Source organism: Aythya marila, assembly GCF_965140915.1.
Source record: "Aythya marila genome assembly, chromosome: 3".
Classification (NCBI taxonomy): Eukaryota; Metazoa; Chordata; class Aves; order Anseriformes; family Anatidae; genus Aythya; species Aythya marila.
The window spans coordinates 114,467,120-114,491,546 of record NC_139044.1 but is presented as its reverse complement, the minus strand read 5'-3'; the positions used below and the strand labels follow the sequence as shown (position 1 = coordinate 114,491,546).

Below are 24,427 nucleotides of genomic sequence, written 5' to 3'. Positions count from 1 at the left end.
TTTGGCCCTCTTCCTATGAGTCTCACTTTCATCTCTGTGCTTTGTGACTGCAAACAACCCATAACTAACCTTATATCTCAGTGATAAAATAGTCTTATGTCATATCCTTGAATTCTGTTAAGCCCTGCCCTAAACTAGATTTTAATATGTTTTTGGAAATACTATTTATTTTGTAACAGACTCTACTGCAGCATCTCCTGGATAATTTACAAGGAAAACATCTGGCTCCCAATTATGGTCTCCTAATGCTCTGGGCTTCCCAAGCAAATGCTGTGCCTGTAAGTACATCAGCTAGAAAAACACCTTGCCTGTTCAAAAGCCTGCATTTGGGAAGCAAAGAGTTTGAACCAGAGGTCACACACGCTGCATGTATTCCAAGAAGGGATTATCACACCCACATACATCTCTACAAACATACTCAGGTTGCAATGTCACAGAAGCAATGACAAGAAAAGCTCTTCCCGTACTTTTCCTAAATTATAATCTCCCTTATCATAACATTTGGGGAGCATGTATCTCATAGCTATTAAGGTCACAGTCTTCAGCTGTGAGAAGCATCTAACTCCATTTTGAAACACGGTGGCTGTATTATCTGTTTTAAATATTCTATGTAAAGAGTATCAGAAGCATGATATAGGGGAACTTCACCCCGTGGATAAATCCCTGAGTGAATTTGGGTCTTTTGCTTTAGGGGATCTGCTGTAAAACTTCAGTGTTGCTTCAGGGCAAGAAAAACAATAGTTTGATTTTACTGCCACTTACATGTAAGTTTTCTCCACATTAGATACTGATTTGATGGATTAATGACACAGATAGATCTATACTAACAAGCCCAATGTATCTAACGCAGCTTAAGCTGACCAAAGACATTTATAGGAATTTCTCAGATCAAAAATCCATAGCAGCAAACACATCCTTTATTTACCGTGACTACTAAGCTCTTTCCAGCACAGTTATGCCCTTTACAGATGTGACTTAGGAAAAAAATGATAGTGAGTTATTTTTATATGTACTCCTATTGGATATATCTGTGGGTTTTGTAGGTTGGGTAATGCTGCAGTTTACCCCAAAGGAACCTCATCCATTTCAGTGAGGTTTCTGTAGATCCGCACGTTGGTACAAGTGCGAGGCGTAGCCTGCTGTCTGTTATCAGGATAACTGACATTCCTTCCATAACACTATCATTACTTACTTCTGTAATATTCAGCTCTAAATAGACATGCAGATATTTTGCTGTTTCTCAGAATAGTCACAAGCCACTGCTCCGGTGACGGGCATGATGAAAAGAAGCCTTTCACCTTCCAAAGGGATTTTTTAGAAGCAAGTTAAACCCTGTTAAACACTCTCATCTGAAAAAATTCAGTTCTCCCTCCATGCAGTGAAGGCAGTGTCCAAGCTCTGTACATGAAAACTAAGCTACCAGATTTGTGTTGCAGAAGGAGAGCTGTGTCCACGTGGGGCTATTTGGGAAATAGCAGAGTTCTCAGCCCTCACCAGCACAGATGGCCCGCAACCAGGTCTACGTGCGGGCTGGGTCTCCCGCTGGCTCAGCAAGGGAGAGGCTCCTGGCAGTGCTGCAAGGCCTTCTGGTTTCATCCTCCTTAAGAGGATTTACTCCTTTCCTAAATTTCTTGATTTTCAACTTCAGTGCACGATCAGTTAGCAAATTATTTCTATACTACTGCTTGTTTTGCTGATAATTAAAACTTTTCCTGTTTTTTTTTTTTTTTTTATTATTATTATTATTATTTTCACTGTGACAATGCCCTGCAAACTACTGAACCTCATTTCTGTTAATCTTAGTAGGAATTTACTATTTATTTTTTTTTTCTGTTCATGCAGCTAAATCTAATCACACACAATGGTTTAATAATTCATTGTAACACCTAGTTACTTGAAATTAATGAAAGGATTCTGTGTTTCAAAGCTCAAAGCCGGAGCTGTATAATGCTCACTGAAGATAAGTACACAGCAGATGACCAGACCTAATCTCCCAGGATCTGAGCCTGTAGATGTACAGCTCCCTGTGTGCCCCAGCCACAACAGGCACATCCAGACATTGCAAATGTTGTCACCTGCCTCTGATTTGCTGCAAAGATACTGTAATTCTGTTCTGTATTCCTGAGTTAAAGTACTTTCATCTCTGTTTAGATTGCATTTTGGACCCTTGTTTTCATCCTGTCTTATCCTTCCATTTACAAGAAAACCATGGAAGACCTGACTTCTGTTTTTGGCAAAGCAGGTAATAAATCAGATTACATCCTTCTGGAACCTCAAAATGATTTATTCCAGGTTGGCCCAGCACATGGCACGCTTGGTCAGTGGCTGGGAATAGTGAATGTTGCTGCTCAGGGTACAACCAAAGACATGGGGTCCAGCTCTGTGTGTTCAGCAAATGCTCTTGACTTATTTTTAAGCAAAAACAGCTTTGGTGTTAGTAAGAGAAGGTAGAAAAAGAACCATGTGTACTTGTGTCTTCCTTCTACACCAATCCCTTAGGCCTAGTTTTGTATTAACCAGTTTCATGCTTTTATTGTGCAGCTCTGATAGGGTCAGATGAGGTCTTTCGATTCAGTTGCTTTTCATTGTGTGATATTCACCAGCTATTCTGTGGAAAAACAGGCCAGGAACTCTTCTCTTTTCTCTTATCTGAGGCCAGTTTGTCCAGCGTGATTCACTGCCACATGACTAATCTCTTTCCTTCAAAAAATAGTCACCTGCTGAGTGCAGTCATTCACACATCCACTCCCCTGAACCATGCTTAGAGTTTCTTGGAAGACTCCTAGTTGACATGGGTCAAAACCAAATTGGGTAACATGTGGATAATTAAACAATAAGGACAATCATGAACTAGCCTGTCTCCTGGCTGTAATTTATTTTCTAGTGTTAATAGGCCAAGAGTTCGGCCATGGCTCCTTGTCTTGGTGCTACAATCCCTGAGATTTCCATTCAGTGTCCTGCCAAACTACTAAAAAAGACTGGGGATGCTTAACTTTCAATGTGACCTTTGTTTGGCCTTTTCTGACCAGTGCCATAAGTACAGCCACCACAGATACATTAAATTATTTTCAGAAGCTTTTCTTACCAATGTTGGGCTGTTCATTTACTTAGAAATGTAAAGAAAATTTTTGGTGAAAACAAGGTCCTAAAGTCTTGAAGTCAAAAGCAATTCTTGTCAGCATGTATCAAAACAAGCATGAAATACAATTTTTGCAGAGTCTTCTTTCTCATGCCACAACAGGTAAAGATAAAATAGAAGTCTCTGAAGAGGACCTTAAGAACCTCCCTTTTATTAAATGGTGCACTTTGGAAGCCATACGGCTGAGGTCTCCGGGCGCAATCACCAAGAAAGTTGTAAACCCAATAAGAATTCAGGTGAGAGTTGGAGTTTTTGTTGTTGTTTGTTTCATTGTTTCTTCAGAAGGGTGCTTTGTGATTCTTCTAGAAAGATCCCTCTTAAAAGATCTAGATAAAGTTAAGATAGTAGAGATATTCCACTGTCTCACATGATATTCTCTTCATCTTAACAAATTTATTCATCATCATTAATTTAAACATTATTAATTTAAGTGTGGTTTTGCTTTTCTTGCTCACAGTCTTACCTTCAGCTATGAATTAAATTTAAACTGAATTTAATTGAATCAAGAGATACAGTCAGAAGGTATACAAAACAGGAACCATATACAGCAAATACAGTAGAAGGAACCATAATTCGGTAACTGATAAAGCTTCTCTACTGTTTGTTCTCTTCACTGCCATTCAGAAGGAAAGTGCCAGCAATCAAGCGTCTAACAAATAAATGCTTGAGGGAAAAACACTCTCTTAAGGAATCGGCACTCTTGCCCATTTAAGAAATGAAGTCCCACAGAGATCTACTGTCATACAACTCTTTCTATGAATTTCTTTGCATTTTGAATGAGATACTGAACAAAAGGTTTAGAAAAAAATAAGTTCACGTGGTACACTCATACCAAGAAGCAGGAAAGACAGAAATAATGTTTCTATTATTTCCACACGTGAAAAACTAAATTAGAACAAAAATAGCCTTTCCAAATTCTCCGCTGTTTAGGCCTCCCTTAAGAAAAAAGTGGCAGCAGCAAGAAGCTTCAGGCATGTCATATACCCACCGTGGCTTTACCACCTGCACCAGGAATTGCTGCTGATGGAAGAGATGCACTGAGGAGAGATTGCTTTGTGAGCTGAACCCGTGATTTTCTCTTTTCTTCAGTTTTTTTTCTCCTTTTCAGAATTTCACCGTCCCTGCAGGTGATATGTTGATGTTGTCTCCGTATTGGCTGCACAGGAATCCAAAATACTTTCCTGACCCAGAAATGTTCAAACCTGTAAGTTGTCACTCCTAATGTGGGTGTTTTGCCGTCTTTTCTCCTCTTTGCCTATTTCACAATAAAAGCACAGGGACAAATTGGCTTCAAGTTGGGTATTTCCCAGCCACTGGAGGGTGGCCTCATGTGCAGAGAATGTGTGCACAGACAGGAGGGGCCTCTAGGGGTAAGCAAGACTTTAAAGTTCAGTTACCTGTTCCAGATATCACTTGGTGATATCATTTGTATCACTTTGGGCTCGATTCAAAGCCCACCATAGAAGGACACCACTGACTTCAGTGTGGAAACAAGGTCCACGTCCTCTCCTCTCCCTGGCATTTGTTTGTGTAGCTCATCTCCATGTACTTACCCAGGTTCACTGGTCCTTCCAGTCAGATGATTTCTGGTACGTATTAGCTCAGCTAATTTAGTAGCTCATCTAGAGTTTCTTGCTTATTATTCCACTCCAGGTGGCCGTGTGGGCAGGCTTGTAGCTGCTCTTTTTAGCACCATCCTCTACAGAGCAGTTTGTCTTTTTTTAGAAATACATCAAGGAGTAATTCAAACAAAATTCCCCTTCTAGCAAACTCTTCACCGATCTGAAATCCCTCATAACTGTTCCTGCCTCTTTGAAACCCCAAGCAGAAACCCTGATGCAGTAACTTATTTCTCTAGTAACTTCCTAAAAAAACAAGCTAGCTTGTTGTTTAAAACTTGTACTTCTTCCATGAGGAATAGGGCAGTTACCCTTGGATATTGTCATTCCAAATTGTATTGCTTTGTTTCATCACCTCAATTTTTTTTCTTGCTTTTATTAGATTTTCATGCTAACAGATTTCCTCTTCAGAAAGCTCTAAACAGCCCAAGCTGAAAAAAATCCAAGATAAACAAACAGAAGATTGCAGCTTCTCTAAGGGCTCCATCAGAAGCATTAGCCACAAAAAAAATTAGCAAAGTTACTCGAAGGCCTTGGTAGAGTTGTGCTGAGTTTCTGGAGGCTGGCATAATTTGTCACCCAAAATTCAAAAAATGTATTTCTGTCAGTGTCAGTCCACCCAAACTTTAACCCAATATTGCCTTGCTGCTCTTGTTATTTGTTTTTTCTTAAAACCGTCTGGAACAAGGAGCCCTCTGGGCACAGACAGGCTCTTTTTGTTAGTTTTGAACCATTTTCTCACACACTGGCTTGCACCTGAGAATGAAGCTGTGTAATCCTCACGTTTTTCTTATACACCTTGAATTTTCCTGTGCATAGCACCTGAGATACGGCTTGCCTGAAAGATGCACGAGTCCTTTGTGTGCTGTGATACAGCTTGGTGGCTGAGGAAGGGCACTGGCTGAAGAGCTGCTTTGAATGTGTGTGTATTTAAAAGGAGGTCACATTTTTGTAGGCATGTCAATAGCTCAAGAAGTGGGATTTAAAACAATGGGAATGTATAGAAAGAATGATTTTTTGTGTGGATTTAGAAAACTTCTCCAGCACTTTGAGGCAGCTGTATATATTTCAAATTGAACCATCATTTGTTTACCTGAGTTATTGCTGACATTTGAATACAGACTCTAACGCTAACAGGTTGAACTCAAAAAATGGCATTACTGCAACTTTGTATTGAGGATTAGCTGTTCAAGGTCATTTTTAGCCCGGAGAAATAAAGTTAAGCTTTATTTATATAAGACTGATTTGGAAAAAAAAGTTTCTTCCCACAGGATCGTTGGAAAGAGGCAAATTTAGAGAAGAATGCTTTCTTGGACAGCTTTGTGGCATTTGGAGGAGGGAAGCATCAGTGTCCAGGAAGGTCAGTGAAACAGCTGGGGTTTATTTATTCCCAAACCCTGCAGAGAACAACCCTCTTGAACTGGGCTCCCCTTACACTTGGCCATACAGTGTTTTCGTTGTTTTGCTTTGTCAATGTTCTAATGTTCAGTATTATCTGGACCTTATTTAAACTAATTTGAAAGTGGCTTCGTTCCTGGAAAAAGCAGGTTAAGGCACGATGCAAAAGCAGAACCTGAGACTAGTGTACCAAGGGATATTCCCCAGGGAGAAAAGCCTAACTCTGCTGCTGCTGGAGGCACCTTTTCATCAAGGGAGTTGTTCCATGTACAAATATGCCACTTCACAGACACAGCAGGCTTTTAAGTCACCATAAACCACTTCCAAACTAACTTTACATTTCTCTGGTCTGAGACTCTCTTTCCATCCTCCATGCCATTGCCATTTTTGCTAATCTTCAAATGTCTTAAATGGCTCCTCTCTGTTTAAGTCTCTCGTCTTTCCATCAAGGCCCACGCAATTGTACAATGGCTTAAATTGCAGATCCTGTCTCCTCCATTCCCCCAGCAATGCCAGCCTCAGTGCTTCCTGCATTCCTTCTGCTGTTTTCTCTGTGGTCCCTCTTCCTGGAACAAATCCCAGGGAGCCAGCTGCTCCTTGTTTTCTGTGTTAAAACATCGCTTTGCTCAGTTCTCTGCCTTCAGAACCTGGTCTGCTCTAGGCAGCAAATAACCAAGATTCCTTAAAACAGGTCGTTTTAATCCAAGAGTCCCACGTGCAGCAAAGGAAGCCAGAGGGTGTTGGAAGGAAACAGAACCTTGAATCTGTACCCTATAGCAGGCTGGACATGAGTGTCAGATAAATTTTGTGAAGACATTGTATACATAAGTAAAATGAATAAATCTGCATCCACTCTTTTGGCTTAACAAAGTAAAGCCCTCACTCACTGCTGTACCTCCATGGCTTATCCAATATTCCTGAGCTAAATATGAGCTGAGCGCAGCCTCATTCCCAGCAAGGGCAACAGCAAAAGTCACAAGAGGCATCCACAAGTAGAGGACAAGCTGCAAAATAACGTTTCTGAAAGCTGCTTTTTTATATACACTGACCTATTTCTTTGTTCAGGCTGTTCTCTGGACTCCGATAACATCTCTAAAATAAATTTGTGGTTCAAAAGAAAATGATAACATTTCTACTTAGACAATGGATGGAGAGTCTTTCACTTGCTGATAGACAAAAAGTCCTTTCAAAGCCTTTGGCAGGCCACATGGTATCACACACCTCCACACTCTCTGGTGGTAATTCTGAATAATAATGTGGTAGTCCTGGAAGAAAGGAAATTAAATGAAGGGATGTATCCAGATCCCACGTTGCAGATGTCCGTGGTATAGCTGAATGAAACAATGTTATTTGAGGTTTCAGATGAGTTTTCATTTAATTCAGTACTGGTATTTATAAATGAAATGTATTAAATATTTCATTTTCTCTACATATTGCAAAATCTTATCATGAAATCAAAAGCTAATGTAATTGAACTGAAAGCTAGAAAATAACTTGTTAAATAATCTAGCAAACTGACACAGGAAGAACTCCCACAAAGCCATTTCTGTACCAAAGGGAAAAGTGGAGCTGCTAGTCTAACATGACTTTTGTCTAACCAGGAGACTGGTTGCTGGTGCTTATCTTGCATGGATCCATCCACTGTCTCTGATCTTACACTGACATTATAAACCCTTCAGCACAAGGGCTGTGATTTCATTCTCAGCCTCCATTTACTGCAGGATCTCAGTGCCCAGCTGGACTCCTGGGTTGCTGCAGAACACAAGTACACAGCAGTGCACTGGGGACAAGACTTGAGAAAGTGCATCTTGGTCGGCCCCCTTGTCACTAAATAAAGCAGGAAGGCTTCTGTGACTCAGAGCTCCTAGAGGAAAACTGCTTTAGGACTCGGTTATGAATATGAAAGGCAAGCGGGGACTAAAGGGCAGTCAGCTGCAAGAGAGCTCACGGATTGTGCTCAGTACGACATGGACAGGGAGAGAGGGATGCACCGGGACACTGCAGTCCTGCCTCTCATTCCTGGTTCCTCCTGAGCTCTCCTTCTGACATGTGGTACCCTCCATCTGCCTCAGCGTCTCTGCAGAGGGGAGAAACAGCAGCAGCCTGTTTGAAAAAGTACTTTGAGATCTCGGTGGGCTGCAGGGGCAGGACCAGGAGCCCTGGAGCACCATCAGGAGCCCAGGGCAGCACCGTGCAAACAGTGCAGGGACTGAAAGGAGCCCCCTTTGTTGGCATTGAGTTTGGGCCAGCAAGTCCTGCCTGGCTGGAGCTGGTTTCCATTCCTGTAGCTCTGCACTGCTCTCCCCTGAGCTGAAGGTCACCAAGAGCTCCCCATCTCAAGGTAATTGCAATGTGAAATCACAGAGATCATTTGGGTCTCAAGCTACGCCAAAACAAACAAGCATCCTCCCACTCCGGAGCACGGGGCAGCTCAGTGTGCAGATCTGAACAGCTCTGCAGAAGTTATCTTGGGTCTTGTGGGACTTATTAGCTCCCTCTTCACACCTGCCGGGCCAAATCCAGGCAGATCCCATGTGCAGTCATGTGCTCTTCTCCCTGGTGAATTCCCCAATAGCTTTTTTATCTGAGTTTTCCAGCATCTCTCAGATAATGGAAAATAAACTGTGTAGAAGAGTAAGGCAGTCTGACTATTTTAACTAACTCTTTAAGACATATGGCTAAATTCTGCAAATGAGTAATCCCCTGACCTGGCACAGGTACACGCAAGTGGCTGAATGCAGAAAGTTCTTGTACGTAGTGACATTAAAAAATAATAGCTGAGAAGAGTTCATCTGTAGTTATCTGAAATCTTCTCTGCACTGACTAAGAGCTTTCTGAGCATGTTACAGAAAAAAAAAAAAAAATCATGCCCTTGGGTTTCATGCTGCATTCTAATGCTGACACATTAAGTAATAACTCCCGCTGTCACAACTCCTCTGATGTCATCAGGCTCCCAGCTGTATTATATAACTTTATATAGCACAATTAGTCATATAGCCTTTTCTATATTTGACTGGCTTCTCACTCCTAGGAAGTTATTTTGAGTCAGCAAGTGTTAGAAGAACATAAATGTTTACACAGTGGAAAAAAACCCTAATGATAAGGAGCTGTTTTAAAATAGGGTGTCAGAGGGATAGAGTTGCTCTAAAGTTTCACCAGAAAGCAGGGGCAGCCGCTACATTCATGTTCTGCACTGAATAGTGAAGCTGAACAAAGCCACAGCATTTTTTCCTACTGCAGATAAACCTACAGGCAGAACTGAGGCATGGAATGTAAAATGTGTAAAAGAGAATCTGTTTCTTATCTGATAATACCACAAGTGTGATCATCAGGCTGGATATCGAACATCTTTCTCTCTTTTCTTGCAGGTGGTTTGCTATCATGGAAATCCAGTTGTTCATTGTGCTGTTCCTGTACAAATACGAATTTGTGCTTTTGGATGCGGTACCAAAGGAGGTAAAAGATCCGTGTATTTATTTAACATTCCACACCTTTATATCCTTCATTCACCGTGCTCAGCTGAACAGCCATTCTTAACTGCTTATTTATACTGAAGCAAAATGTTGAGAGAAGCATTTAAAAACATGTAAGAAATAATTTGATCTTCACTTTTACTCAGAAAACCCAGAGTAACTCCAGTGATCTAATGGGGCTGTGCTGTCTGTACAAGAATGCACCCCTGAGAGTGTTTTGTCTCATCATTGCCTAAACATTACAAGAGGTTTTATAATTACTTTCTGCCATTCACAAAACCAATGAATATGGAACTGGATTATTAATACGTGAAGCAGGCATGAAAGCAGATGCAGCATTCTCAGTGCTCTTCCGTTACATATTGAGTGGTGGAAGAAAAACGATTAGGGTAGGGCTGAAGGAACAAATGCAACACAGAGAGGTTTTACCATTAAGAGAGAGTGGCGTGGTCACTCAGAAGTAATTTCCTATCCCATTTGCAAAGTGTCCTTTCCACTTTCCAAAACTTGTGGTTCCTCACAAACACAAAGTGCTGTGGAATGAACGTGTCTGCTGTCACAGCCTAAGCATGACACGCGGGCCCTGTTGGTTAACTGTCAGGGAGAAGAGAGAGAAGTTAGGAGTGGTCTGGGCTTTGTTAGCATTGCCCTTTGGGCTAAAAGTTGAGGAATTCTTGAAGAGAGGTTGATCTCACATTCCCACCAGAACAGGGCGGAAGGTTGCCTCATCCTGACTGGTGGTGTGTTGCCATCCCAGCTCTCGGTGGAGTTGTTTATAAATCGGGTCTGCACCCACAGGCAATTATGCTGGTGAAAATATCCCAAACCATTAGAGTTTCTTAAGATCTCATGTGTCATCCTCTGTCAGAGGAAGTGGAATAAAAGTTAACGAGTGGCTTCTGCAAAGCCAAGAAATATTCTCAGTATTTGGTCTTGACTCTTTGAGGCCAAAGCTCCAAGAATATGGTAATATCTTAATATTAAAGCAAGAAGATGGCTCCTTTAACTGAACTAACTTCATGTTTTTACTGATCCTCTTTTTGCAGAGCCCTCTACATTTGGTGGGGACACAGCAACCCATGGCACCATTCCGGGTCCAGTATAAATGCCGGGAATGAGAGCGGCCCAGTACTAACTCACCTCGCTTTGCCAGCCCCGCTGAGCTGCTTCTCTACCCTCCATGTTCAAATAGGTTCTCTGCCATAAAAGTTCTTAATTTCAGTTTTGAATGCTGTACATACTCTGTGTATGCCATGACAGTACAGTCATATCTGGGCTCTTTTTCCTGATTGCCTGCCTCCTAGAATTTAAAAATCAAGCTCTGCTGCATTCGGAATTTGTGGGCCAAATTATTTGCATTCTTTGGTAGTCTAACTGATACACTAAACTCACTCAGCAAACATTCAGGACAAAAAGCGGCTACATCTGGAAATCCAGCATGGAAGTTTTGTTAGAACCAAGAGAAAAACAGGTCCCTTGTGCCAGGTCACCGCTTCCTGCGGGTTTCTTCAAGCTAAGGTGAAGGTGGTGCCTCAGGCTAAGAAATCAGTGGTAACCCTGTGGTTCCCAGGCTTTGCTGTGCCCAAAAGCCAGGAAGGTGCTGAGCAGAGACCTCTGGATCAGATCCTTGGCCACCATAAAGTAGCATCACTTATGTCCTGTTGCTTGTGTAGGTCATGGAGGATCTGGTCTACCCTGTCTACAATTGGGGCCAACATATTGCAAATAAAATGCATTAATAACAGAAGAATGTCAAGCATGACAAATACCTGAGGTGTTGTTCCACTGGAACGCCTAACACGTGACTGAGCTTTATTGCTCCACAGGATTCAGGACTGAACCTTACGTAAATACGCAATGAAAGCTTGATTGTGATGCTTGGCTCTCCAATGCAGAGGTTGCAAGAAATGCCATCACTGTTCATCAGATCGCTTGTGTGAGCTCTAGAACATTTTTACTTTTAACACGACTTAACAGACCAACTTGCAGAAATCTAAAAAGATGTAATCCTATAAAGAACACCTAGTAAAAGTTGTTCAAGGAAGCTGTCAAATAAGTTCAGATACCAACACTTTAAGTGCTGTCAGATTTCATATATAATAATAGCGGGCATGTATTTTTAGTCTTTGAAGATTATTCATCATTTGAGAAATATTTGTAAAAAAAACACAAATGGACTTTCAGAAACACTTAAAACTATGAGAATAACATCCATAGGAAAATAACTCGTATAATTCATTCAATGATTGGCTTATCTCAACTACAGACACGACAATTTAACAAACTTTAATGATTTATGTGTCTGGAAAACGATTCATCCAGTATCTAATTTGGCTTATAGTGCTTAACTCTGCAGGAGCTGCACTCTTAACTGCTGTTTCGGAATTGCTCTGGTAACTGAGAACTATTCCCTTGGTTTTCATCTATGGTCATTACCCAAAAGTATGTGATTTAATTTTAACATTTGGAGATGTCCACAATATCTGCCCAGGTATCTAGTGGATTTGCAAATCTAAGCAACTATTTCCAATGTGCATTTCTTTTTATTTTTTCTATTTAGTGTTTATGTATTTACTGTGTTTTTTCCCCAAGAGAGGTTAACTCAAAAAAAGCAAAACTCTCTGATGGCAAACTTGACTAAAGTCAAAGGTCCCTAAAGGGAAGTATAACTTGCAGGTCAGCAACGGTTTGGTTACGCTGAATGAAAGGCACCCAAAGCCCTGTGTCCAGAGGTGACTCCCATGGGCACCAAGAGGAGCATCTAAATTGCACAGGAATTCTTGTGGGATATTGATGGGAGGAACCAAAGGTGGGGAAAGGAAGGGATATGGATGCTTTTGGGAGGAATAAATGTGGGAAAATGAAGGGATAAAGGGGTGTAAAGAGTTGGTTGCATGTGAACAGGCTTCCGACTGTTAGTTTTGTCTGGCTGTGCCTTGGTCCTGATCAGTGCAGCAAGAATCCAGCCTGCCAAGCTGGCAAGTAGCTGGAGTGGCTCTAGGGGTGAGCCAGAAGGAGTTGGCCTGTGGAAGGACCAAGGCAACGAGGGAGAGCAAGGATTCAGGACCAGCTACTGGAGGGATCTGCATTGGAAATAGATGTTCATAGATAACATTTTGTACTCACAGACCTGCACCCCAATCTGCCAGGGAGGGGAGCAGGATGAGGCTACCGGAGCTGGTCGTGGGAGTGCTGCGTGTTTCTGTTGATGTGTGTGGCCATCAGCATCTGTACTCGTTACACACGGGTTTGTGCGTGTGCCTCCGGGAAATGCCTGCTCAGTCTCTCCTGGCTGGACCTGCGGGCACGGAGCTGCAGCAGCCTCGCTTCTGTCAGGCTGCCAGATTTAGCAACTCCCTAGCAGGCCATAATCAGTTATGAAAATAACTGTCTGTGAAGGCAGGGCTTTTTTTTTTTTCCTCTTTTTTTTTTTTTTTTTTTTTTTTTTTTTTTTTTCCCCCAAGTTTAGGCTTTTGAGAGGAAAGAAGCACTACCTGCACTTGACACCTGGAGAGATACCAAAGAAGCACGCGAAGAGAAGTGGCTTTGACTCTGGAATCCCACTGCTGCCTGCCTGCTCTGTTGTGGATGACAGCTCCGTGCACTTGCCATACTTTCCTAGGTAGAAAAAAAGCATGTGAGTCGGATTAGTAAAGCAATGTGGTAGTCAGGTGATAGAGCTATATGGGGTCTTCTACCTGGAAATAATTCAGAAGCTTCTGGGGGAGGGAGGGATAGCACTTTACCCCTGGGACAGGGTTAAATGCTATTAAAAGGTCATCACTCTGCTCTACTCAGGATTGGGTGAATGGTTTCTAAATTCTTCAAGTGCTTGTCCAGTCTGGTTTTAAAAATGACAACGCTCAAGTTCCACAGGTGATTTGTGCTCATACCTGGCTATTCCTACTGTTAGAAGGCTTTTCTTCTTACCAGTAGGAGTCACAAGGATTTATTCATACCACTACCACTAGGGTGTAAGAAGCAGGAGATTTTTAAACCCACAGAGAAAGAAATGTATTTTTACCTTTTCATCTTTGTATTTCTTCCTTCTGTATGAAGTATGGATGTTAAAGGGAATGCAGAGGCGATGACATCTTTGAAAATGCAATTATTCAACCTCAAACATGACATTGGCCATATTTTTCCGAGCAAAGCCCTCACCCTGGGCTGGCCAAGACTATCTGCTGGTATTAATTTATATTGGAATAAGTAATTCCTGTTTCTAAGAGAGAAAATCTGCAGTTACAAGAAGTGAAAAATAAAAACCTATTTTACACTGAGTTTCCTTAAACACTTTTTGTATTTTGTTATGTATTTAAGAGTTTCTGAAAACAAAATAAAACTCAGAAAATAACTGCATTGCAGAAAACCCTTTTTTTTTGATGTTTTTGAGGGAAGTAGAAACGTCTTCACTGAAATCATAAATTTACTGTGGAAATACACTATTTGACAGAAGACTCATCAAAACATTTTCCATTAAAATCGTTGACCTACTCCAAGTGAATCTTCTTCAGTCACAGAGCGAACAGATAACCCTCCGTATCAGCAGCCACCTCCCAGAATAATCGCGCCTTCTTTTATGTCTTCCCTCTAATGAGCCTCACTGGAGGCCCCTCTCATCTGTGCTTAGCAGTCAAGTATTTCAAGTGGGCTCTTTCTTTGTACTACTAATGGCATTCAGTCATTTCTGTGCTGCTGATTGTCACAGAAACCAGAGGTTTAGGCTTAGCACATACATCTCCTCAAAATAGATACTTGGGGACCAAAAGATATGGCTGGAGCTATTGAGAGCTAAGCTAAAAATAATGACTTCCTTTCAAACAGAAATTAATTTGATGGCTCCGGTTCTGCAACGTGCTTAAGTGCTGTGCCAAGCAAAACCCAAGCATTTATTTTGCTTTAAGCAAACGATTGGTTTGCAGAGTGAGACTGGATTTTAATTTAAGCACATGCTTAAGTGCTTTGCTAAGCCACGGTCCTACTGCCGTTGTTGCTCACCAGTTTTTACAGTTAGTCTTGGCATCACTGTTGAACTTTTTCAGATAATCAAGCATAAGTGGGAATACTGGGGTAGCTTTGCTCATGTTAGGGGAAACTGGCAAACGTTAAGCACTTTAAGGAAAAACATTTTCTTCTAAAAAAACATTTATAGCATAAACCAGTAGGCTTAATGGGCAGCAAGCATCTTTCCCAGTTATTTGGTACATTCTAAATGTGTGGCTCATCACATGGCAAAAAATATTTCCTCTCCACTGGTATGCAGTGGAAGGGGAATTAGACACAGGAAAGGCATTCAGCAGATAGCAAGCGTTTAATTGAAACAACCAAGGAGAAGCTTTCATCATGTAGCCATTCTGAATGACATTGAACGTGCGACTGATTGGCACAAGATGATTTATTTTTTTTTCACTTTGATCATAAAATTACTAGGAAAGGCTTAATGGAGTTATAAATATCTTGTTTCCATGAGAGTCCCGGGAAGATAATTATAGCACCGAAGTCTTTACAAAGATAGAGCATTTATAAAATGATATTATCTGAGGGCTCCGATAGATGAGGCAGGGAATTCTGCGTTCTATTCCCAGCTCTGCTATTGACTCAGTGCGCGATTTGGGCGAATCACTTCATCTCTCAGTGACTCAGTTTTTTCATCTGTAAACTGGGGTAATAATGATAATTACCCACTGCTGCAAACTCTGTGAATTAAAAATTGTAAGTATTACTCACACTCATCAGAGCCCGCTTATTGCTAGCGATGGCTGGCTGCAAGAATTGGGGTAAGCTATGCGCTAGTCTGAATGGGAACTGTCACAGTTGTGTGACTGAGAAACCACATTCTTTGTAGAGCTGCAGTCAAAACATTCAGAAGAAATACTTGAAATATCTTAGTTCACGCTTTTGAAGATGTTGATGTAACAGCTGTATCCCAGAATCTTCAGAAATATTTTGTGTTCCAAGCAAAGCTTGGAAACTCAAGGCTTTGGGCATGTTTCTTGCTAAGTAAAAATGCTGTGATAAAACCAACCACTTGGTAGGAGCAATCTAGAAGGATGTCTAGAGCTGCCTGTGAGAAAATAACTACATTTGTACTCCAAGTTCTATCAGGCTTTTCTACTTGTGTGCTGGCTTTGTTGCATGAGAAGATTGATACGTGTATATCATCCTTCCCAAGTATCAACAAATATTGAAAGAGCTTAATGTGCAAGTACAACGCAACTGTTACTGTTAAATCTTTGCAGCTTTGAAAAAGACAAGTGAGGAAGGAGGAGTTGTGGCAAATGAACAAGCAACTGGGCCTGAGTTTCAATGGGATATTACGCCTGAAAGGGATGACGTGGGTTTTAGACATGAAGACAGGAAGTCCTGTGCTGGAGAGGAGCTATAACATCTCCTGATAGACATTTCCCCTATTCCTGAGGAAAATGAAGTTCAGTAATGGATGGCCCTTTGGAGCTTGCTGTACCTTTCTGCAGCGGGTCGAAGTGAAATCCAGCAGATTTCCACCTGAAATGAGGTAAAAATGCAGATCAGAAAAGGGAGCTGTGTTATCCAAGGACTGAAATTACATTTCTATATTAATAGTTCTGAAAACAAAATTGTGCGTTTCTCTGAAACAAAAGCTTCTGATCTGCCATCTCTGCACTCCTGGGGTGGAGAGAGGCAGGAAAGGCAACATGAGGGGTCTGCAAAACATAAATCAGAACACTCTGAAGACCTGAATTCTCTATACAGGCAGTCCACTGCCATAAAGCATCTATTAAAGATTTAGGAAGGGAGAAAACATCTTTCCTGAGGGTATGATACCAGTCGGACAAGGCAGTGTTTAGCAAGCATCTGATCAGGTAATTACAGCTGGCCAAAGAAGCCTAAGGCTACAGAGGATCTTGTTCTTTGCAGAGTGTGATTAGGGAGTGGCAAGATCTGGCATTCCATTTTTCTTGGGTCCTGTCGTGGATCTGACCCAAATAAGTGCCAAACGAGGCTCTGAGGAATACCCTCAGCACGGTATTTCCAGTCTTCTTTAGTTATGGGGTCTTGCACTGGTAAAGCGTGTTCCAGGCTGAAGATAGGACTTTGTTACTCTTTCTCATGCCAAAGATCTCCATCGTAAGTGGACATGACTCTCTTCCACTAAATACAAAAGTTTCATAATGTTGGTCTTTGTTACTGCTGACACAGATCCAGAGGCAATTGCAAGGCATTGACCTTTTAATCCCATCCCAGTTCTGAAAACCATCATCGCTCAGAAGAGCATTAAGTGGCTCCTTCTGTTTACTTGATACCAAAAGAAAATGTTTTGCTATGAAATGTTTGCCGGCGTCATGGCACAGCCACCTGGGCGTCATTCCCAGGTTCAAACGAGTAGTTGAGCATTGCAAGACACAAAGCGTGGTGTGAGGGAGTCCTACACGTCAGGTAATTCATCACAGCTGAAGATGCTGCCTTTGGTGCGCTTCCTCTGTCCGAATCTTGGTATTGCCATTGACTATTTTAAGCTTGTTTACAGAACTGGAGTAATACACAGATATAAAAGGACGATGACAAGAGTGCTTTCAGGCATTTAAACTGAGGCTTGAAGTTCCCTTTTTTTTTCTGAAAAAATAAACCAAAGGATGTTTTACTGTCTGAAAGCCTGGCAACCGGTCTTCGCTGACCGTGAACTTAAATCAAGTAGCACTTCATTAAAAGCCAGTCTCATCAAAACATTCTGGTTGTTCCTTAAAATACCTGAAAGAAGACCCAAATCGCCAGGAGATGGTCATGTTCTGTCCTTCAGGCATTAATAAACAAATCCAGCCCTGCTGTTTGGGCTAATCTTTTCTTAGAGACTTTGGCCTTTCCATCGGGTTCAGAGGTTTTGCAGGCATGCATTTCCTGGAGAAAAGGAGGCTCAGGGGCGACCTTATCGCTCTCTACAGGTAACTTAAAGGAGGCTGTAGCGAGGTGGGGGTTGGCCTGTTCTCCCACGTGCCTGGTGACAGGACGAGGGGGAATGGGCTTAAGTTGAGCCAGGGGAGTTTTAGGTTGGATGTTAGGAAGAACTTCTTTACCGAAAGGGTTGTGAGGCATTGGAACAGGCTGCCCAGGGAAGTGGTGGAGTCACCATCCCTGGAAGTCTTTAAAAGACGTTTAGATGTAGAGCTTAGGGAAATGGTTTAGTGGGGACTGTTAGCGTTAGGTCAGAGGTTGGACTCGATGATCTTGAGGTCTCTTCCAACCTAGAAATTCTGTGATTCTGTGATTTCGCACAGGTTGGCACAGGGGTCTTTAGGAACGAGCAGGGTAACAAGTTCTCTACATACCCCTAAGCCTGGACAAATCCAAGTGAGAGAACATAGCAAGAGCTGCAATCACTAAAGCATCTGCCCTGAGCTACCACACCTGCCAGCACGGATCTGCCCATGACAAGATAATTTATCCCTCCACAAGGAGACAGGACGGCACCGGCATCTTTGGGAGGTGGTGGAAGGTGGAAACTGGGCACAGTGGGCTGGGGCTGTCCCGTTGTCAGCACCACACTGGATGTACGGCATCCTCTCTAGCATGGGCTCCTTCTGCAAGCATATTTATGTGACAAATTCACAGCAGGTTTCATCCCAGAGCTGGCACTGGAGCAGCCCCAAGGTAGAAGCTAGCCCAGAGGCCCTGCTTATTCTCTCCCTTCCCTTTTAGCTTCCCCTCATTGTTTCTTTCCTCCCCACAAGCTTCATTAGTGCTCTTTTTTCACCCCTTTTTCGCCCAGCTTACTCTTTCCTCCAAGATTTTCAAGAGTGCAACATTGAAAGGGGTAAGACTGGCAGACCATAGCGCCTGGAAGGACTGGCTGCCTCTCTGCAGCTCTGTCACACGACACATGATACATCAAGTGTCGAACCAAAACATGTCTTAGTAAAAGTGCTGAGAAAGGCAGTAAGTCTTTACTTCTCTTCACAGTTCAGGAACAAAAATATAGTCTCGGTTGTTACTTATCTACTTGGGCGGCTTATTTTCTGTTAACTGAATGCTGTGTGCTGTTATTTGCTCACTAATAACTCATCATTCACACTCCTCTGCTTCCAATGCTATAATTACGTCTTCCACAGTTGCCTAAAGGTGTCAGAATAACGAATGAAGCTTCAGAAAGAGAAGGAAACCACCCCCCTTTAAGACCATCAATCCCTCTTTCAGCGAATTAAATGTAAATAATTGTTTTATGATCTCACAATATAAAAACCAAACCTCCTTAATCTGGCATTTTGAAGCTCATCTCTGTAATTAGGGATAAAGATGAATTAAAAACAAAGACACAAAGGACTTCTCTATCAAACCTGTCTGGCAGTGCTTCACAACTAGGGTTCCTAAATATCCTAGGGTTCCTTCTCTACAATTAATAAACAATAATTACCACACTGTTCACTTTATAGGATTAAATTGTGTCTTGCAGTTGATTACACTGTGTGGCTTGGTAATTAGCACATGTACAAATAGGATTTGTAGTACCTTTGTTTTCTTCGTTGTTTACGTTCTGAAGCAGATTGAATAATATATTCAGAAGTTCGGTCTATATTTAGATACCTAAAGAAGCATCCTGATTTTTCAGAGCACCTACAAATGCCAGAATTGCACAGTGCCTCTGCAAATCAGGCCATTCATTTAGGTGTCTATATTTAGGTACGCGAGTTTGCAGCGTTTGGCTTGAGGTCACATAGCTATGGCTCATTGCTTTTTTTTATTTCCATTTGGGTCACAATGGGCAAGTCACTTCTAATAATTCTCATCACAGCCTATGAAGTAGCAGGAGAGGTGGGAAGAGTCACTTGTTATGTACTGTCACAGCGCTTTGCACGTCCTAAGATATGTAAAGGTTCCTCCCCGGAGAATTTCAGTCTAAAAAAAGATAGAAAACAGTGCAGCAGAAAGGTGAGACGGTAGGTTTAGGGCCTGAGCTTATGTTCTGGTTAGACTGTGCTTATTTCCTGGGTTTTGTTCGTCTGGCATCTTTGTCATTCCCTCTGCAAGCTTATGGTCATCTTGACAAGCCAGATGTTTTGGCTTCCTGTACGTTGGGTAAATTCCAGAAATCAAATGCTTCTATTAACAAATGGCAGCAAAACGTGGTTTATTTGTGAGGAATTTGAGCTGACGTTATCACCCGTGCCGTGGAATTGTGACTGTACCTCCCAGATTGCTTTTGAGCCTGTGTGGTACCTCACACAGGCCTTGGCCTTAGCAAACCTGTTATAAAATAAACAGCAAGGTCTTTTCGTGTAGGACCGCAGAGAGACGATCACTGGGGAAAGGGCATCAAGAGGAAACTACAGGCTTTTAAAGAAATAACGAAAGTGATCTCTTAACATCCTACCTCTGCAGCTCGTCACCTCCTTTCGCACCGTGAGATGCTTGGAGCTTGGGGAGCAGGTGCAGACATGATCAGCAATTCCCACAGCGCTGCCTCAATTTTGTATGGGGATGATGGCTGCGAAGAAACAGGTAGCCCACGGGTGAACACCTTGTGTGTTTCAACAAAATTAAAATGTCCTTCTCTGGCTGTAATATTTCAGGTTTGAGAGAAAGAATTGTGCTTGTACTTCTTGTACTCTAAGGATGGTTTTTGTTGCGGAACAAAAGCCTTTTGTTTTTTTTCTGTCTTGAAACGGAGATTGTTTTAAAAGTCGCCGAAACTCATCTTTCCCCTTGATCTATCATTCATCCAGGCTAAAAAAACATCTCTTGGTTAAAAATATTCCTTAACCAGAAATTGGGACATAGCATTTTTGTTGTCTTCAAAACTGAGGGCTAGCTGCAAAATAATAAAGCTCTGTTTTGTGGGACTTTTTTTGTTAAATGTGGAATTTTTGCAATGTCAAATCACAAAGCCTTTTTTTTTCAGGCACTCTCAGAAGTGGATGGAAAATATGAAGATTCCTTCTTGCTGTTCTCATTGCCCTAGAGCACACCAGCCTCCTGTCTGACCTCTGTCTGCCCCTGAAGATGCTCCGAAACAACAGGGATTTACCAGAGAGAGGGTTTAGGAAGCAACAGACCCAGATACAGGGCCTGTCCCACGGCAGTGCTGGGAGTTCAGGAGTTCACAGAGCGGGGCCACAAGTTCTTCCCACTCACCTGGGCTCCAGGTATGAAATTTGGAGACAACCCGCATCCCTGAGCACAGCAGCAGCGTGGGCTTCTCGGCACCTCCGTGAGAATCATGCACAAGGGTATCACAGGCTGTGAAACTGTACAGCGAGTGAAGGATGCTCTCCCTTTCTGCAGGCACTTCTCATGGTGGCAATGAATCATTCATCTTGCCCCCACAGCCGTGCAGACTGCTCTGCAGATACAAGGCAAGGATAGCTGGCCTTAGCTTTACGCATTTTTCTTTAACCATCTGCAACGCATTGTAGCTCAGCTGCTTTGCATTTGCTGCACATATTAGGAACGGAGCTGAAGAGGTGTCGAGGCAATGTTGTCTCGCTGCACTGAGTGTCTGGGTGATAAAACAGCAGATGCAGCTGAGCGGTGATAAGTGCAAAGCAATGCACACGTGAAAAAATAACCCCAACTATCCGTGTGTGGAGCCTGGTTTGAGCTATCGCTTTTTGCTGCAAGAGATCTAGGGGTCAAAGCAGACAGCTCTGAAATATTTGTGTGGGGCTAGGGAGTCGTCAGAAAGGCGAACCGAGGGCTAAGAATTAGGATCTCTCCCCTTAGATGGAGAGGGGACCCCCAAAGTCACAGGACCCTATCGCTCAGATGATGAGAGTTCTTCTGAGGCCCCCAGCCACATTGCTCTTGCCTATTCCAGCTAAATTCAAGTTGTTTTGGTAGGATCAGCATTTTAAAGAGAACTTTTGGGGGGTAAAATTTAGAAAAGAGAGAGAATGGCAATAAAGAATGGAATGGCTTTCATCTAGGAAATAGAGAAAAACATGTCAGCTTGGAAAAAGAGATAGCTGAAGGGAAATACAATTAAAACCTGCAAAACAATGATGGAGAGATGGTTAAAAAACACATTTCCTTTACTGCCTCTCATAACAAAAGAACATTTAGCAAAACAATCAGGAAGCAGGCTTGAAATTGTTTTTACATGGTGAAGAATTACCATGGCAAGGCACGTTGTGGAAAGCAAATCCACAAAAGAGGTAAGAAAAGAGACAAGACAAATTCTCAGAGGACAGGGCCACTGGTAGCTACTAAATACTGGAGCTTGGAGGCAACCCGGAGTTCCAGAAGTCTCTAACTCACCAGTTGCTGGGAAATTATAAGGTAAATAGGAGAAGAATACACGGTCTATTTTTACACTGTTTCACTAAGCCATCCACTCTTGGCTGCAGAGACAAGATACAGAGCTAGATGGATCCAACTGTTTTTATATTCTAAAAAAGTAACGGAAACAATCAGGGATATGCTAATGCTGATACAGTCAACATTAATTTGACTTGCTTTATCCACTCTAATCTCTGGACTCAACCATTCATAAGAAATCATAATCCATTTCTGGCCAAAGAGTTTGGGATTATCCCAGTGAGCAGAAATGTATAAGGACTGCTCGCTTCTTGAAAATCGAATGATTTTAAGACATTTCTTCCTAGTGTTGATGTTCTGGTGGTCAGACGGGGCCAAAGACTGCTTACACTGCTTCAGTTGTGCTTTGAGCCACTGTGATTGCTCCAGTACATTTGGGAGGCCATTTTTGCTCACAGATTAAATTTGTAGATAAGAAGCAGGTGCAAACTGAAGATAACGGGTGGCTCAGGATTTGGAGGAGATGGTCCAAGCCTGCGCCGTGAGATATCAGTAACAAAACTCCCACTCAGTTCTGCGGGGGCAGGACTGCAGCGCTGCTGGCAAATGCTGCGAGTGGCAGCTGTTTCATCACCTCCTTTGGTATTCTTTCCATAATTTCATCTTCCTCCAGGTTTTGGCACTCCGCAACTGCTCGGGGTGGGGGAAGATGCCCACGGCATTTCGGAAGCACACGGTGCCCACGGAGGCTGCATGCCCTGAATAGCGCCGGGGTCCAAGAGGGTGAGGAGTGAGACTCCAGGAAGGAAGCTCTCCCCCTCTTATTTTTTCAGTCCTGCTTTTCCAGTCTAAATAACACAGTATTTGGTGACCTTTCCTGATAGAAAAACTTAATGCTGGCAACAGGGCTATTAAAAACCCTGAATTATTGCCACTCTTGTTATTATTTAATCTGATGGACTTTTTATTGTAAAAAGTGGAATTCTGGGGTTTTCTCCCCACTCACCTTAGCAATAACATCTGCATGCACACAAAAGCATTTCCAGAGAACTGGCTTAGGTGTTCCTGTTTTTTTTTTCTGAGTGTGGATTAGCTTGCTTTCATAACTGTAGAGATTCCTGTATTAATACAAGGAAAACAAACATGGGGGAAACTTCATCCCAATGAAAATATTCTGCCCAATATGAAAATACCAGGATAAAGAATAAAACTTGAGACTGGTTACTGGGAACAAGAGACAATTGAGAGGTATCAGGACAAGAAGATACAAGGAAAGTCCACAACATAAAATGTGGGACAGAAGAAGCACTGTGGGTGCTCTTCCTATTCAGAACGGTAAAACAAGACAAAGGAAACACATCTAAATGGAAACAAAGGAAGATATCTGATCAGGTTTATTCTTAGAAAAAAATAATGAGCATACCAATTGATTTAAAACCTGATACAGCTCATATCGTACCAGATCTGTTTCCACAGCTTGCTTTCTCTTATGTGTAGTGCCTAAAGCAATAAGGTCACGGCCATAATATTTTGGACACAAGAAAAAAAGAAATTATAAATTACTGCTATCAGTAGTAAAATAGTTACATGTTTTATAATAAAAAGTAAAAATAGAAGCAAAGAAGAAAGCATGGAAGGTCTCTAGAGCAGTTATGCATCAGGGTATAAGTTAGTCCTTAGCGAATGGGACCAGGAGGAAACCCTTCTGCTGTAGGTCCAGCCACGCACACGCCCTGTTCTCATGTGTTGCTCTTGGGTACCTGCAGAGATGAGGTGGAGTCATCCCAATATTGATCGCATTCTTTACAAGTTTCATCTGCTATTACTGGAAAGTGCTGCTATAAATGGCCTATATCTTTTTATATGCATTTAACGAATGGAGAATTATTCTTCCCGTGTATTTTATAGGATATTTATGAATTGTACAGAAGCCTTCTAGTTCTCCCTTACATTCTATAGATTTTCAAAGCCATCTTTACAGAAACCAATTTACGTTTCTGTATCACCCTATTGATTAAATCCCTTCACATTATTACATTCCAAAGCAAAGAGACCACAGAAAATCAGCATTAGCCTCTGAAGCTTAGCAGTCTCCCACATACATCTGGAGCAGAGCAAATAGCCCTTCCTTTAATAAACCATGCCTTGGGGTCATCTGAATGCTTTCTCTTCGTTTTAAAATCACGACTGCCATCAGCTTTTTTTTTCCATTGTAACCCTGATGTTCCTCAAGACTCCTAAAAATGCAGCTTCTGGCCCCGTCTGTAACGGGGAGATCCACCTTATTCATCATTGCTCTGAAGATGAGAACTTCAGAGGTATCCATTTCCAGATCGAGCTTGCTACAAGGCCACTTTGCTTGGGAAGTGGAGGTTGCGAGCCCCATCCCCAGGGGCATTTAGGTCCCACAAAGTCACCATGGGGGGCATCAAGAGCTTTGTCACTGCCAAGGTGTGCTGGCACTACGTGGGCATCCGTCATGGGTGCTTTCCTCTCTGCATCCCACCCCACCTCACTCCACCCTGTCCTACCTCTCCGCTCCCTTACCCCAAAACACCTCACCTCACTCCTTC

At 42.2% G+C, this 24,427-nt stretch overlaps 1 protein-coding gene across 3 annotated transcripts in view; it reads left to right on the top strand.

Annotated features, from left to right (window-relative positions):
- CYP39A1 (cytochrome P450 family 39 subfamily A member 1) overlaps positions 1-21,679 on the top strand; it is a 34,113-nt gene extending 12,434 nt beyond the window's left edge. Inside the window, exons 6-14 of one of the 3 annotated variants that reach the window (XR_014317176.1) lie at positions 180-278; positions 2,152-2,242; positions 3,242-3,375; positions 4,248-4,343; positions 6,030-6,118; positions 9,525-9,612; positions 10,676-13,251; positions 19,980-20,099; positions 20,500-21,679. Coding sequence is in view for 2 of the 3 variants with exons in the window: in XM_082756698.1 (XP_082612824.1) it covers positions 180-278; positions 2,152-2,242; positions 3,242-3,375; positions 4,248-4,343; positions 6,017-6,118; positions 9,525-9,612; positions 10,676-10,734 (669 nt within the window). In the remaining variant the exon portion in view is untranslated. Of the gene's footprint in view, positions 1-179; positions 279-2,151; positions 2,243-3,241; positions 3,376-4,247; positions 4,344-6,016; positions 6,119-9,524; positions 9,613-10,675; positions 14,259-19,979; positions 20,100-20,499 lie in introns of those variants that run through there. The other 2 variants (XM_082756698.1, XM_082756697.1) reach the window with 2 other exon arrangements.
- Positions 21,680-24,427: the final 2,748 nt, after the last annotated feature.